The sequence below is a fragment of the Macrotis lagotis genome, chromosome 7 (genome assembly GCF_037893015.1).
Source record: "Macrotis lagotis isolate mMagLag1 chromosome 7, bilby.v1.9.chrom.fasta, whole genome shotgun sequence".
Lineage (NCBI taxonomy): Eukaryota > Metazoa > Chordata > Mammalia > Peramelemorphia > Peramelidae > Macrotis > Macrotis lagotis.
Genome location: NC_133664.1, coordinates 119,196,068 through 119,212,019, shown reverse-complemented (window position 1 = coordinate 119,212,019; position 15,952 = coordinate 119,196,068). Strand labels below are relative to the sequence as shown.

The 15,952-nt window shown below is 40.3% G+C and overlaps 1 protein-coding gene across 1 annotated transcript in view; it reads right to left on the bottom strand.

Moving 5' to 3' along the window:
* The window catches only part of PODXL (podocalyxin like), a 78,901-nt gene that overhangs the window by 5,991 nt on the left and 56,958 nt on the right, over nt 1–15,952 (bottom strand). The window contains exons 4-8 of the mRNA XM_074195274.1: nt 5,704–6,030; nt 4,014–4,465; nt 3,476–3,547; nt 718–871; nt 3–64 (exon numbers count right to left, since the gene is read on the bottom strand). Coding sequence (XP_074051375.1) covers nt 3–64; nt 718–871; nt 3,476–3,547; nt 4,014–4,465; nt 5,704–6,030 — 1,067 coding nt within the window. The remainder of the gene's footprint in view (nt 1–2; nt 65–717; nt 872–3,475; nt 3,548–4,013; nt 4,466–5,703; nt 6,031–15,952) is intronic.

The following is a 15,952-nucleotide window of genomic DNA, read 5'->3' as shown; positions in this document are numbered from 1 at the left end:
ACCGCTTTCAAATCATCCCATCTCTTCTTCAATACTTCATACAGCTCCTTGGGCTGAAGATGTGCTGTGGGGGAGGAAGATGACAATGAACAAGAGGGTATCAGGTTCAGAGGATTGGGAGGGAAAGGAGCCAGGAAAATGACTGCCTGAGGCTCCTAGAATTCTGGATTGGGAGGGTCTCTGTGTGAAGATCCTTCTCCCCTTCACTCAAAATGCCCCCATTGGGCGATGATCAACCTTAATGGACTTGGTCATTTCATCAGTGCACCAATCAGGGACAATTTTAGGGTATCTGCATTGACAAATACTATCTATATCCAAAGAAAGAATTGTGGAGTTTAAACAAAGACCAAAGACTATTGCCTTTAATTGGGGGGGGTAACTTATTATATAATTTTGCTATCTCTTATACTTTACTTTTTTCCCTTAAGGATATGATTTTTCTCTCATCACATTTAACAGATCAATGTATAGCATGGAAACAATGTAAAGACTATCACACTGCCTTCTGTGGGGGTGGGGGAGGGAAGCAGGATTGGGGGAAAAATTGTAAAATTTAAAAACAATAAAACTGTTGGTCTTTTTTTTTTACTTTTGGTCTTTAAAAAAAAGATGCCCCCATCTATCCTCAACATTGCCCCCCATAGCCTCCCCCCGCCACACACACACACACACACACACACACACACACACGCACGCGCGTGCGCGCACACTCACTTTGTACAGCAACATTGAGGACTGCCACCTCTTGCTTCTCCGGCTGAGAGATCAGTTGCACATGACACAGATCCCTGTCCTTGTTGAAGTTGGCCTTCCCTGCTCGGCACAGTGCTGTGTACAGGGGGTGGTTACGGGGGTCCTTGATACCATCCTTTGGGTAGAAAACAAAGCAAAATCGCCTCAGTGTAGTTCTGATCCTGGAACAAACAGACCTGAATTGTCTTCCCCATCCCAACCCCTGACAGGGCCAACTTGACCATGAGCAACTCAGAGTGGTACATCTAATGTGCCAGTCTAACCCTTTGCAATTTACCATCCTTTAACCATCAATTTATGATAAAAGATCCTTGAACAGCCATGCCTTTTACTTAATTTTTTTATAAAAAAATATTTTTAAAGATCATTTAAACTTTTTCCTAAGCACTCCCTTCTCCTTCTGAGAACTATCCCATATAACAAAGAGCAAAAACAGTATCACTACTTCAAAATAGACTAAAAATACATGCAGTGAATGTATTCTGTCTGTACTCTGCTAAGGTCTTCTCATACCTACCTCTTCCTGAGGCTGTGGCTTGTTCCCTGCCATTTTGAAACCTTCACTTGTTGCTGCCCTTGTGATTCTTCTTTCCATTTATAGTATTTAAAGTCATGTCTAATGCTTTCCTTTATAAGTAACTTATAGTTACTTATAAAAATAATATAAATAATTTACTTACAGCACCTTGTCCCTTCCCAAGGAAGATAGCTAATGACAAACCTCCTAGCTCCTTCCCCACCCCGAAGCTGAAGCTTGGATTGCCTCAGAAGCTATGCTGCCTACATTTGGAGGTTTCACCAAAAACCTGAGTTCAAATCCTAGCTCTAACACTTATTTGTGGCAGATTTATGATGAAACTTATTTACCTAGGCCTCATATATTGGGGATGGGCAGTCAGACTAGATGATTCCAACTAGGGATCTGTGGATCAACCTTAGTTGTTTCATCTAGGAAATGGGGACGATGCCACCGGTTCAAATTACTTTATACAACTGTCAAGATTATAAGATGGAAGGGACACAATAAAAGAGATTGCTATAAATGCTGGGCTGTGCTAGCATCTCACTATCAGAGTGAAACTTTGTGGGAGGGGACAGAGGCAGGCCACCTTGAGAACTATCATTCCTTAGGAACACAGGAAAAGCAGAGATAGCTCTTCCAGTAACTGCCTTCCCCCTTACATCCTGAAATGCCTAATCCCTGGGAATAATTTGGAATAGCTAGTCATGGGAAGGGTTTTTTCTAAATATACAGAAAACAAAGGATGAGGTAGGGGAAAGGTGACCTGACCCCTCTAGAATGGTTTTTCCTAGTGCCCAAACAATGGGGAGGACTTGATTTAGACTCTGGGAGAAAACACCATCCGTTGTTTCTAGAGAGGGCAGGAGAAGGGGGCAGGATCCCAAGAGTAGCCTCAGAGCTAAATTTTCTATTGGACCCATTAAACTCCAAGCCTTTTTTTTAGCTGCCTTTTCATTTCTCTGTTAAATGTAATGACTCTAGACTCCATGAGATAGATTATTAATAATTTAAGAAAAGAATCTTAGTTATATTTTCTCTCTATCCTGGGCCTTTCGATATTGCAAGATATGTAATAAATAAATTGTGTGTGAAGACCTGGATGCCTAAGGGCTTTAAAGGAAGCTACAAAAACAGAAGATTGCCATCAGAGGGCAGCATTGAGCCACTTAGAGGAGACCTAAAAAAGGCATATTCTATTTAATAATCACTTAAACTATAAAAACAAGAAGAAATGGGGTTACAAAAATGAAAAATGTCTGGTCTTCTTCACCTTCCTCCCCAAACTCCCTCAAAGAGAGCCAAATGGAATGGATATGACATATAATCTTCCTCAAAGTATGATAGAGTGATGATGATGATAATGACATTTATATAGCTCTCAAGCTCTGAGCTAACTGCTTAATGATTATCTCATTTGCTCTTTGCAACAACCATGAGACGTGAGAACTATTATTATCTCCATTTTACAAATGAGGAAACAGAGGCAAATGGGTTAAGCCACTCCCTAAGGGACACTCAGCTAGTGAGTATCTGAGACTGGATTTGAATTCAGTTGTTTCTAACTCCAGACTGCATTTATTTATTAGTGATTTAAAGTGGTGAGTGGAGGGGGCACAGTACAAGAATATAAAACTTTTTGTGTTATTAAAATGTGTTGATAGATTCTAATGTTCTCCCCCATTTCTTTTTTAAGTAAAATTCTATTTTATGGATTGATCATTGTAAGGAGGAGAGATTTACAAGGAAATTTGGATAATGAAAGAATCTTTTTTCCTAAGCATTTACTGGCATTGGGTCTGTCCTTAATCTTAAAACCAAACACAGCATCCATTTCCTGAGGGTCAGCCTCTAGAAAACCTGAGTTCAAATCTGCTTGTATAAGCCTGACAAGTGCTCCAGGTGATTTTTCAGGTTACAGAACAGTTTCCAAGCTAAATTGGAAGAGATGATGCCAGAATTAGTTCCTGTCCCTAATTAAATCAGAAGTCTAGACCAAAGGAATAAAACCTTCACCCTTTCCTTGAAGGGTAAAGGAAATACTAATATCCTCAACATTTTTCTAAACTGCTTTCAAGTGACTAACTTTTCCCAATTCCATCTGGGTTCTCCCACCCTATGAGAGTAAAAGGATAAAGGAAAGAACCTGAAACCTACAGCAATGAAGCTGGCATGGAAGAGTAAGTGGGCAATACTCACACAGATACTGAAGTTGGTCATCTTCAGAATAAGCAGATTCTCTGTTAAATGACCATCAGCTTGACAGGTTACCTAGAAGGAATTAGAGTCAAGAATTTATACCAAACCTAGCTGTTCTACATCCACTAATCACTGCTCACAGCTACATGCCTGCCTCTCTGAGGAGGCCCACTAAGTCTTATCCAGAGTCAAGATCAAGTTTTGACCTGAGGACATCTGAAATTCAGATACCCCTAACTCTCACTAATGGGGTAAAGGAAGATGGATCACCAAATGATACCAGTGTCTATGAGGCACTAATGGCCATAGGAAGAGGAGAAAGGACAATGGTGAGACTCTATGTGGCTGAATTGAGAAGAATGAATACCCCTAGCAAAGTTAGAAGGGGCTTCACATGATTTTCCAGCATTTTGGGTGAAGAAGAAGATTCCTTTAAGCAAAGAGGAACAAAAAGATATGGTCAATTTTTCCAAACTCTCTACAAGTCTCTTCTTTCCACCCAAATTTTCACATTCCTTAAGCCAAGTGTAACATTTACCTTGTTGGGTATGGGTGAAAAAATTTCAGATCCAGAGGTTGTCAAGGCAGGGGGCTGGTGATGGGAAAAATAAGTGCTAGTAGCTAGGGAAGTAGAATTCTCAGAAACAACTTTTGGCATGCTAGAGATCACTCCAGAGGTAACTGAAGCTGTACTTTCAGAATTAACTGGAAATGTACCCTCAGGGGCAACTGAAGCAACTGTGCCCACCAAGGTAACTGAAACTGTACTCTCAAGCTTAACTGTACTCTCATGGTTAGCTAAAGTTGATTGATATTCAGTAGCAACATTAGTCTTTGTCGAGGTAGCAGGAAGGGAAGTGTTAGGACTTCTTGGCACTGGAGGGAAAATGTTGAGACTGGTCAGAGAAGTTGGGCTCACAGAGACATTCAAAGCGGTCTGCTCAATGGAAGCATCTTGTGAGGTGGTAATGATGGTGTCTTGAGTCGTAGCTGCAGAGGAAAGAAAAAAAATTGTGTCGATGCACTGAAATGAGGGAAGGTCCTCCCCTTCTATTATTTCCATAGTGATAAACCCAACCCCCATGTGCCATACACATTTGATCTTCACGACAATGCAATGTGGTAGCTGCCAATATCCTCGGGTACAGTGGATGGAGCACCAGCCCTGAAGTCAGGAGGACCTGAGTTCAAATTTGACCTCAGATACTGGACACATACTAGCTGTGAGACCTTGGGCAAGTCACTTAACCCCGACTGCCTCTCATTCAGGGCTGTCTCCAGTTGTCCTGATACATATCTGCCCACTGGACCAGATGATTCTGGAGGAGAAAGTGAGGCTGGTGACTTAGCACAGCACCCCCCCCCCAATCCTATTCATGTGCTTGTCATGGCATCACCTCCCTAATGTTGTAGTCTTCAAGAATGAAGGACATACATCATCATCATCACCAATATCCCCATTTTACATAAAGGGAAGCAAGGCACAAAGACTTGTCTAAGGTCATACAGTTAATAAAGGACAAATCTCAATTCAACTCTTCCATGAAAACATGGACTTCAAGACCTGTTGAAGTCTAGAACCCATCAGATCAAGTAAAAACTTCTGACCTATCTCACACAAACAAGCTTTAGAATCAGAAATATTGGGGCAGCTATAGCTTTCAGTTAAGAAGAAGCTTTTAGGTTTCATATTATAAATTCTCGTTGGATATTAGTTATTGGCATTGGGAGAGTAATTTTGTTCTTCAGTTCTTTAACTTACAAAGAAATTTTAATTAAAGCCCTTTGCTATGAACCAGATTGTATCCTACAGAGAAGTAGTAGAGGCAATATCATGTCAATAGGGGCTCTTTAAGAATCTGAGTTCAAATCCAGCCTCAGTCACTTATTATCTATGTGACCCTTGGAACCAGTCACTTAATTCTGATTGCTTTCAAAAGAAGAAGGGAGGGGTGGGAAGGCTATGGTTTGCAGAAGACCGGGGACAACCTCCCATAAAATACTGAAGGAGACGGGCTAATTAATTTATAACCAAGAGGATGCATTGCTACAGGCTACACTGATTGAGAGCAGGAATGAGGGTTTAAATCAAGATTCTCACATAAATGTTTGATTATGGAACTCCCATCGTCTAGGCCAAGCAGAAGTAGAAGATAAGCTTATTACTTTTCCCAACTCGAATCTTCCCAATGTCCCTGTCCCCCCTACAAACAACAAGGGCTACCTACCTAATGGTGAGGATTTTGCCACCTGTGAGGTCAAAGGAACTGCTGAAGTACTGGGAACTTTAGAGGGTGCTGGGGTGGTCTTCTTGGCAGACTCTACGATTGAAGTATTTACAGTAGGAGAGGTTGTAGGCTGTGCTGGCATCGCTGCTGTACTCCCCGCTTCATTTGGTTTGGGAGTGGTTGGGGATTTGGAAGATGATTGGCCTTCAGGTGGGAGTAGAGGTGGGAGTAGAGGTGGCACTGGGGTGGCAGGGATAGTCGACTTCTGGGTTTCTGAAGTGGAATATGTCTTCAGGGTGCTTAAACTCTTAGTGGTTGCCTCATTACCTGTTTATAATTCCAACAGAAAAGATAAGTGAGTGTCTAAACAGCTGCATGTGGGAAGATATCACATTATATTGTGTCTTATTTGTTCTATAGATACTTATAATATCCTTCACTGTATCCCAACAAATAAAAAATAAACCAGGAAATTATTAAGTTTTCTGACTTTTCAAAGGATTGATTGCTTGTGATGATTTTTTATGCTTTTTTGTCCTTAAAAAATACTATTTGTTTTATGGGATATTTTATGAGAAAGGGAAGGGTACTAGGGAAAACTTCGATGTTGAGGTTAAAAAAAATAAGATCAATAAAACTTTTCTTTAAAGGGCTGATGAATTCTCCAAGTTTCTGTGGTTTGCTACCTCTCTCCTTCCTCTTCTTTGTTCCCATTCAAACCTCCCTTCTTTGATATACACTGTACATGGAAAGGCCAGAAAGAAGGCCAGTTTTGAGGTCCCGCCTCTGCCATATTTGGGCATTTAGGTAGTACAAAGAAAAGAATGCCTCACCAGATGTCAGGAAGACATCTTCCTAACTGTGTGACCCTGGGCAACTCACTTAAACCCATCTGTAATATGAGTTGGAGAAGGAAATGACAAACCACCAGTACCCCTTTACCAAAATCCCAAATGGGATCACAAAGAGTCAAATGTGACTGGAATGAATGAACTCTGTCATTTATTTAATGCCTGTGTGACCATGAGCAATATACCCAGCAAGTTTTCCTGAGATTGTTAAGTGATGGATAAAGTATCAACTTTTAATCCTAGGTTAAGAAAAAAGGTCTACTTGGCCAACATCACATAACACCACACAATGTCTGAAACAGGATTGACTACACCTCAGGAGAGGATGCTAAGTGATCTCCACCACAACTACCCTCTTGAAGGGTTCCCTAGCTTTTAGGATGCCAAGGCCATGAAATCAATTTCCAACTATATCCATTTGCTCCCCTCTCCCCCAGTTAATCCAAGAAAATATTCTCTCTGAATCCCAGATGTTTCATACAATTGTTGTTCATCATATTATCTACCTTGAAGGGCAAGACTGTAAGTAATCTTGAATAACTGGGGAACTTGGCCTTGCTCTTATAAATACAGTCATACTCTGGGTCATAAAAATGTCAATGACAGCCTGGCTTTATATAGGTCACATATATGTGTGTATACACACACACACACACATATATATGTATGTATATGGTCATATAAATGACCCTGGGTTTAAGGATATACCACTACCTCTACCTCTAACAAAGGATCAAAGTCATTGTTTCTTGACCAGAGTGGCTACAGTTGCTTGGCTTGTTATTCCTATCTGCTCAAAGTCAAATTGAAAAAGGTAGAGCCTATGTCCATCTAAAACATTCTCTTGTACACTGAGGGCTGTGTAGACTGTATATAGACACTGGACAACAAGGTTTATGTGAGTCTAGTCTTTTATTCAAGATTGACCACTGAGGTTTGCCACTGACTCAAAGATTGTACTTTGCTAGGAATACAAAAGGTAGTCATTGTCCTCAAGAAACAAATAATAAACCAGGGGATCTTTAACTTGGGGTCTGTGAATTTGAGACTTGAGGTTTTTTATATTTTAATAACTATTTCAACATTTCCCTTGTAATCCTATGTATTTTATTTTATATCTTAAAAAAATTCTCAGAAAGGGTCCATAGGCTTCCACCTTAGTGGCAAAGGGTTCCAGGCTCATAACACAAGATTAAGTATATTGTACTAGAAAAATAAATAGACACGTGTTCTTTCTTGTAGAAAGTAGCATGAGTTGAGTTTTGAAAGAAACAGAATTCTAAGACAGAGGCCAGGAAGGTAAATACAAGGAGAACAATCACTGAGAACAAAGACAGAGATGAAGTATGGAGTTTGCCTGTTCTCAACCTGATCCCAATGGAACAGGAACAGAACAGTGTGATCGGACACTTAATCAGATCCACATGTGAGCCTCATGGGATCTTCCCCCCTTTTTTGTCTTTGTAAAACTAGTTACTCATAATAGTATCTGCTATACAGGAGGACATTTATAAGGGGGGATTGACTACAGGAAGGGTAGGTTGGGGTCAAGTAATGAAACTTTTTAAGCTCACCTTGCCTCTGGAGTATTATATAAAAGTAATGATACTAACAATAACATTTTTTATGGAACCTATTATGTGTCAAGCACTGAAATAAACACATTTCAATCATCTCATTTGGTCCTACCCAGAGAGGTAGGTGTTATTATTCCCATTTTCCCAATGTGGAAACTGAGTCAGATTTGGGTTAAGCAACTTGCCCAGGATTACACAGCTAAGCAAACATCCGAAGTCACATTTGAACTCGGGTTTTCTTGACTCTAAACCTCATGCTGTATGCACCAGGTCAACTATTTGCCACTATTACAATCAATTAGAATGTGATCTTGAGAAGAGAGACTTGTATTTTTTTTCCTTAAAACTTAGCACAGGGTATGGTTCACAGGAAGTGCTGATTTTTTTACCCCCAATCATTGGTCTTAACGAGAATCATTTTTGGATATGACCTAAGTGAAAATGTTTTGCTTTACTCTGCATGTTTGTTCCCCTCCAGGGAAAACCTTTCCTATCTCTTCTGGGAGTTCCACCTGTCAGGGAGCAGGGATAGAAATGGGGAGAGAAAGCCAGCCCAGGCAGCTCCCTTCCTTAGGTCCTACCCAGGGGAACACTGCCTTCCTCTCACTTCAAGTCTGAATGCTTTCCTCCTATCTGAAGAATGACTCTGAGGCTATTATTAGATGGAAAAGGAAATATGTAAGAATGCCCAGGAAGTGGGGACCTGGTGGTGGGAGTGGCTGGTTTTGGAGGGAAGGTTGTTGCTGGTTCTGGGCCAGCTTTTCCATCTTTCTCCCCTCTGGTCCAAGGAAAAACCTGTAGAAATCAAGAAGTTTAGTAAAATAAGAAGATACCCCACCCCCTTTATTCTCCCATGCAGGCTAGAAGTTGGGCAACCAGAGTTCCAATTCAGATTCCACCATTAACCGGCTGTTCAAGCAGGTCTCTTCATCCTTCTGGGTCTGTTTTCTTTTCCTTAAAAAAAGACGGAGGGACTAGATCCCATGGGGTCCTCTTCCAATTCTTTGATCCTAGAGCAGTTTGAGTGCTTGAGTCCCAATGCCTCAAGTTGAAATCATCATTCAAACACTAGCTATGTGACTCTTAGCAAGCTACTTGAACCTGGCAACCTCAGTTTCCCAATCTGTATGATAAGGGACTATTTGCTAGGAGGACCAAGTGGAAGCTTATTTAGAAGCACTAGGCTGCCTCGTGAATAGAAGGCAGGACTTCAGACTCTAGATATATGATCCCTGGCACAGGTCACTTAACTTTTATGTGCCTTAATTTTCTTATCTGTAAAAGGAGAATGATAATCCCACCCACTACCCAGAGTTGTTGTGAGGATCAAATTGAAAGTGCATTGGAATAATAATTACAACAATATACAAATGCCAGCTATTATTAGTGTTGCATAGCTATTCTTTAACTATCAGAACTTTCTAGGACAGTCCCTGTAAAGGAACAGTTGTTCTCTCAAACCAAATCTAACTGTGAATACAATGAGAACCAACCTCTTGATGTGGCATCATTCCCTTCAGGGACCAGCAGTAAAAGAGAGGAGTTTTGGCAGCTGGTTGGAAGGGGTGGTGGGGACCCCTGACTCCTCATCAACCACCTCAGGCCCCAAATTCCAGTTTCCTTTCTAGGAATAGCCATTTCCTGCCATATTCCTAGGCAAAACCTAAAGGGATTTTGTGGAAGAAGTAAGGATCTATAGCAAGCCTCCACCACTGAAAGGATGACTTCTTTGCTAGAAAAGAGGAGCCAAGGTAAGAGAAAAGCTGAATTTTTAATGCCTGGGAAGAAAAAAAATCCTTGTATTTAGAGCTGGAAGGAACAAAATCATTTTACAAGAAAGTAAAATCTTTACCAATCCTCAAGAACATCAGGGAAATGATTAGCTGAGTAACAATTTCACACCCAAATCTCTTTGTTGCAAATTCAATGTTCTTTCCACTTGTATTTCATTGGCCTTCCAGCAGATGGAGATAAGGGTTAAACTTTGGTAGCTTGGGTCTTCCCTATGACAGCCTTCCCTAGGATCTGTCATACATAACCCCCAAATTATTCAGTCTAGAATTCCTATTAGCAACACCCATTTCCCTTTCTATAAATCTAATCTGTTTGATTCTGGAAGATTCACCTTTGTCTCTGCTATTTCAAAACCTCTAACATTCAACCACCACCATGGAAGCCCTAAGGACTAACTAGTTTTAGCAGCAGTTAGAGCTGCATCTTATCTTGCCTGATATTCTTCTACCATTCACAAAGTATGTGCAGAATTTCCCTAGCCAGAACATTAAGTTCAGAAGGGGCAAGAAAATAGGGAGATTCATCTTCTAGAACACCAAAGATATGGCAATGAACATACTGGCTCCTTAATAAATGCTTATAAAAAGCAGACTGCTCCAAAAGAACTGCTACAAGGTCATCTTCTCTATAGATGTAACCTTAGGAATTCCATCCACCCCAAAACTGAATTCTCCCCTGTGTTGTCTCCCCCAATTTGAATGTGGAAGTCAGGGTGGAGTTTTTTTTTTTTGTTTGTTTGTTTTATGTCTTTAGTTATTTGGCAGCTAGATAGAAAGGTAGGTAAAATGCTGAACCTAATATAAAATTCGAATGCCACCACAAGACCCGTGGCTATGTGGTCTGTGGGGAAGCCATGTAACCTCTGGTCTCTCTTTCCTAGAAAATGGGAGTAATACCACCCTCTTTCCTGGGTTTTTTGAAGAGAGTACAACAATAAACCTTTCCATGCTATACAATCACTTTCTTAGTATGATGCTTAATCATCATGCATTTACCCCATTTATGCATTCACTTCTCATTTATCTATCAAAGTAGAATTGGTAAAGTCTTCCCTAAACATTATCTGAAGTAAAGATCAGCCTCTTTTTAAACAAAGGGTTGTGCTAGTTTTAAGTTGCCAAAGGTCAAACACCCACAAGTACTTATTTCCTTGACCTGGGAACTTTTCAGGATGGATATGGCTAGGGTGAGACATCCACATTATGTTACATGGGTCAGTTTTCACTGGGAATGTGTCAAAAGAAAGGACTGAGATTTTAAGGGGAGGGGTATTATCTATTGTTACCCCACTGATAAAAGAGTACTTTTTAAGGTACCAGTTGTTAAAACATATAGCTGACTATTCTGGGCACCCAGGTTCTTCCATCATTCTGTAAAAATGGAAGTCACAGAGTATAAATTAGTACAGAATAGTGAATCCCTGAGAAGAGGGGACACTGTTTTCCAATTCACACCATTTGAAGTTATAATTATGTAAAATAGAAATGATGTGAGAATTTCCTTCACAGGATTCCTTATTCACATTCATTGGGATCTGAGATATAAGAGATAAATATAAGCTACAGAGCTCCTAATTTTACAGATCAGAAAACTGAAGTTGGGGGGGTGGGGGTGAGTAGAAGGTAGGGAAGGATAAAGTAACTTATTTAAGGTTGGACAATGACATGAGCCCGAGTCAGAACTAGAACCCAAGCAACAATTTCTCTAAATCATTAAAAACTCTTGACTCTTGCTCTGAATATGTGGACACCAAGAATCGTCCACCAGTGAACTTGCTGTTGCTGATTACTGGTCAGTCCAAAAGAAAGGGAGACTTGCCATTTGATTGTGGTGAGAGATCATGGGAAATATGGGTCCAAGAACTCATCCACTGGGCCTAGATAGACCCAGAATAACAAGGATTGGGAATACATAATAGTCTAGGAGCAATTTAAATAGTACCAACACCCTCCACTTTCCACAATGCTCTTCAATTCACCAAGTATTTATTAAGTTGAACATTTTATTATGAGATAAAATTTAGAATAAGCCACAATCCAACATTGCCACACAAAATAAAGAGTCTAGAGAAAGGAGCTACAATTCCTTATGAACTTCCCTTTGGGTCCAAGACCATCTCCATCTAATTGTTTTGTTGAGTCTATGTTTTTTCCATGTTGTCTATAAAGAATTTGCATGATTCTTGTCAAATTCAAGTCAAAACATAAGAGAGCTCATGGGGCCATGTGGGGAAGCATTAATGCCTGGAAATGACCATTCACCCCATTAAAATGTGATACTATTATTCTTAAATCATAAAATAATTATATAATTTTTTAAAACCACATTTAACAAATGTAGCAGTCTCCTGATGAAACAATCTGGTCTACTTGGAAATTAGTTTAGCCCAGCCAGATTCTTGATGAATCTGCATGATGAAGCTTGATGAAGCCCTGCATGTTGAGAGGTCTTATTTTGATTTCCAGAGATTCACTAACCATCCCTTTCGTGTCAAGTCCCTGAGACTCCAAGAATATATATTTTCTTTTTATTTTTGATGATCGGCCTCCAAGGATAAAAGTGGGGAAGTCTTCCAGGAAAAGGTAGCATTTTAAGGAGAGATTTTATTTTGGGAATTTGGGAAGGGGCAAGGATTTCAATTTGTAATCTCCTCGGAATTTACATAAAAGTGTGGGGTATTTGGGGGAGAGTAATTAGCCAAGCCCAGTTAAGACTGGAGCATTATCAAGATCAGAGGGAAGCAGTATGAAATAATAATGTTCTACTCAGCTGGCCCAGGGTCTGTCTAGGATCTCTGTCTCCCCTGCTAGATTCTCTGTACGAAGTGTTGTCTGTGACTGCTCATCAATGAACAGCCCCATGTCATGCCCTCCCCCATGCCTGTTACCATTCAGCATAGAGGCAGCCTTTCAATATACTGGCCTCAGCGCTGCAGGCCAACTTTCCCCTATTCCCCAGGGGAGTCCTGGGCTCTTCCCCTCAGGGGAGATTAATTCCTGGCATTCTTCAAATAGAGAATTGTTCTCTGCTTATCTCTTGGCTCAGCTGGCAGGCCAAGCACCCCCAACTAGGCAGGGACTTCATCTGATTGTGTCCCTGCAACAGGGTGTTGGAAATAGCTCATTTGGAAAGTTTGTCCAGACCATAAGGAAGTATAGACCTGGAGCTGGGATGGAAATACAAATTTTCACCCATTTAAACTCTGAACATCAGGAGGGCAAGTCCAGATTTCATATTTTAATCAAGCCCCTTGTCCTCATCTGAGGACACCTTGCCACCAGACATACCCCCCCCCCTTTTGGCTTGCCTTTTTCCTTTCCTCTTATCTCTTAGTAATCAGCTTCTTCACCCCACACTCAATCCATTCTCAATCTTGTTTCTTGCTTGTATCTGAAACATAAGTCCTACCAGACAGAACAGTCACCCAAATATCCTGGGAAAAGATTTGTACTGGGAACAGGGAATAGGAGGACATAATCTGGACACCAACGTCTCAAGCCGCCCTTCACAGTCTTCCTTCTCCCTCAAGTCTCACATCTCATCAGCCCAGGCTCACTCCTCCCAAGCCAAGGGTTTATGGAAGATTCACAACTCCCAATGCAATGTTCCCCACTGTAATTATTGGGCTTCAGTATAGAGAAGCAATAGAGCTGTGCAAGAAGGAAAAGGGACAGTATCCCTGGTAGCTTAGTGAAGGGAGGGTCAGAGTTACGGAGAGGATGGGAGAGCGTTCTGAAGAGGCCCTTCTACAACCGGGGTCTGGGGAGCTCAGGGCTTGCCAAGAAGGGATACCTTAGGAGAAGTCAGGGAAGGAAGAGAACAAACTTCCTACTGGACAGAGTTCCTCCCTACTCTGCCTTCCCTCTCTAGAGCCCTGGCTGTAATCCTAGGACCCATTCTTTGAGTAGGGAGAGGCTCAGTAGGGGGAAAGGGGCTCCGCCTGAATCTCCTTTCTATTGAAAGCTATTTAAAGCTGGGTGGAGGAGGGCTCAGGCGCCTTATGGTTCCCTAGGGGCAGCCCGGATAGGCTAACCGGGGTGGACAGTCTGGGTAGGGCTAACCTGGATAGAGCTGGGCTGGCAGTGATGGGGGCTGCCCCCACTATGTTATTTGGAACTCTTTAAAAAAATTTTATTTAAGGCAATGGGGTTAAGTGACTTGCCCAAGGTAACTAACACAATTAGGCAATTATTAAGTGTCTGAGGCCGAATTTGAACTCAGGTCCTCCTGGCTCCAGGGCTGGTGCTGTATCCACTGCACCACCCAGCAGCCCCTCTCATTATGTTATTTGGATGAAAGGTGTATATATATTCTAATTGTTTCCATGAAGCAGATACTTTGTTTGATAGGCTTTCACCTTCCTAATCATGGGAGAATATCATAGGATTTAGGGCCTAAAGAAGCCTTAAAAATTAAAAAAAAAAATCCTTTACTTTACATTTGAAGAAACTGAAGTCCAGAGAGCTGGTGGCTTTTGACCAAGGCATCTCAGAGGCCATCTAAAGTCCAATCATCCCCTTACAAATGAAGAGAACCAAGCCCCAGAGAAATGAAGTGATTTTCTGAAGGTCTCACCCTTTAGAGGAGTCTTTTCAGCTAACTCCCTTTTTAGAAAAGGCTCAGATCTAGTAATTCGAAGGAAAGTGTGCTAATTAATGGCTTAATTTCATTCCATTCTATTTCCAAAAAGCTATTACAGTTTAACAATGAATGAGGGGAAGCCCATTATTTGAGGGATGGCTCAACAAGCTGAGGTATAAGAATGTAGGAGAACACAGAATTCTATAAAAAAAATATGAATAGGCAGATTTCAGAAAAACTTGGAAAGACTTACATGCACTGATGCTAAGTGGAGAGAGCAAAATAAACTTTACAAAAATTGATGTTGAAAACTATCTTTACATAGAATTGGAAAAAACAAAAATGCAAGTTGAAGACTGCTTGTAATTGGAAAAAATAAAATACTGTTAAAGAAAAAAGAAATCAAAATAAAATAAAATTCTTCATTCAAAAGATCACTCATTGGGCAGAGAAAGAAAAGAGTCTATTTGGAAATGATGAAAAGCAATATAAATTAAGAGATTTCAATAAAAATAAAAATTTAACACAACCCCCCCCCACATGTTCTGATTGAGTATGTATATAACCTATATCAGAGAAGGAGGAAGAAAAATGTGGAACTCAAAATCTTAAAAGGAAATAAAGGTTGAAAACTATCTTTATATGTAGTTGGAATAAAATACTATTTACCAAAAAGAAAATGCCATGGCCAGAAAAATTTGACAAATTAAGTTTAAATCAGCATTTGATACCAATGAGATAGGGATAAGGACAATTTTATGATTTATTGGTGAATTTATCACCTTCCAGGTGAGGAAATTCCAACTAATATAGAAGCTGGGCTGTGTCTAATTTCAAATGAAAAGGGGGCTACTAAATTATAAATACAAGATCACTGCCTTCAGCTAACTTAGAAAGCATATTTTATTGTATTCATTTGTTAAATTTCCCAGTTAGATTTTAATCTTTTTACAGTATGTGTGAAGTCTATGGCATAGACTTGATGCTCCAGAACCAGAATAAAATATAAAAAGGAAATTTTTAAAATTATAGATAGACACATAGATAGATAGATAGATAGATGATTTGATAGATAGACAGACAGAACAGATAAAGCACAGGTTTTTCCAAATCAATAGATAACCACAGGGATCTGTTTTTTTTTTAATTGGACAGCACACATCGCTAATATAATATGCATATGTATCAGAGAGGAGATTCATCTACTCTATTCACTAATGCCTCTGGATCCAAACATAAAAGCTCATGTGGCATGAAAAATTTAGAAGGGGTTTATTTCTCATTTATTTGAAGGGAAAGAGAGGGAAATGAATGCTGAAAAAAAGGAGATATCTTTTTTGATCTGTGGTGAAGGAGTGAATTCTTGACTAAGCAAGGAACAGGAGTGCTAAGGATATGGATCGTTTCCAACAGAAATGCAAGTAATCTGGACATTTATCCAAAATG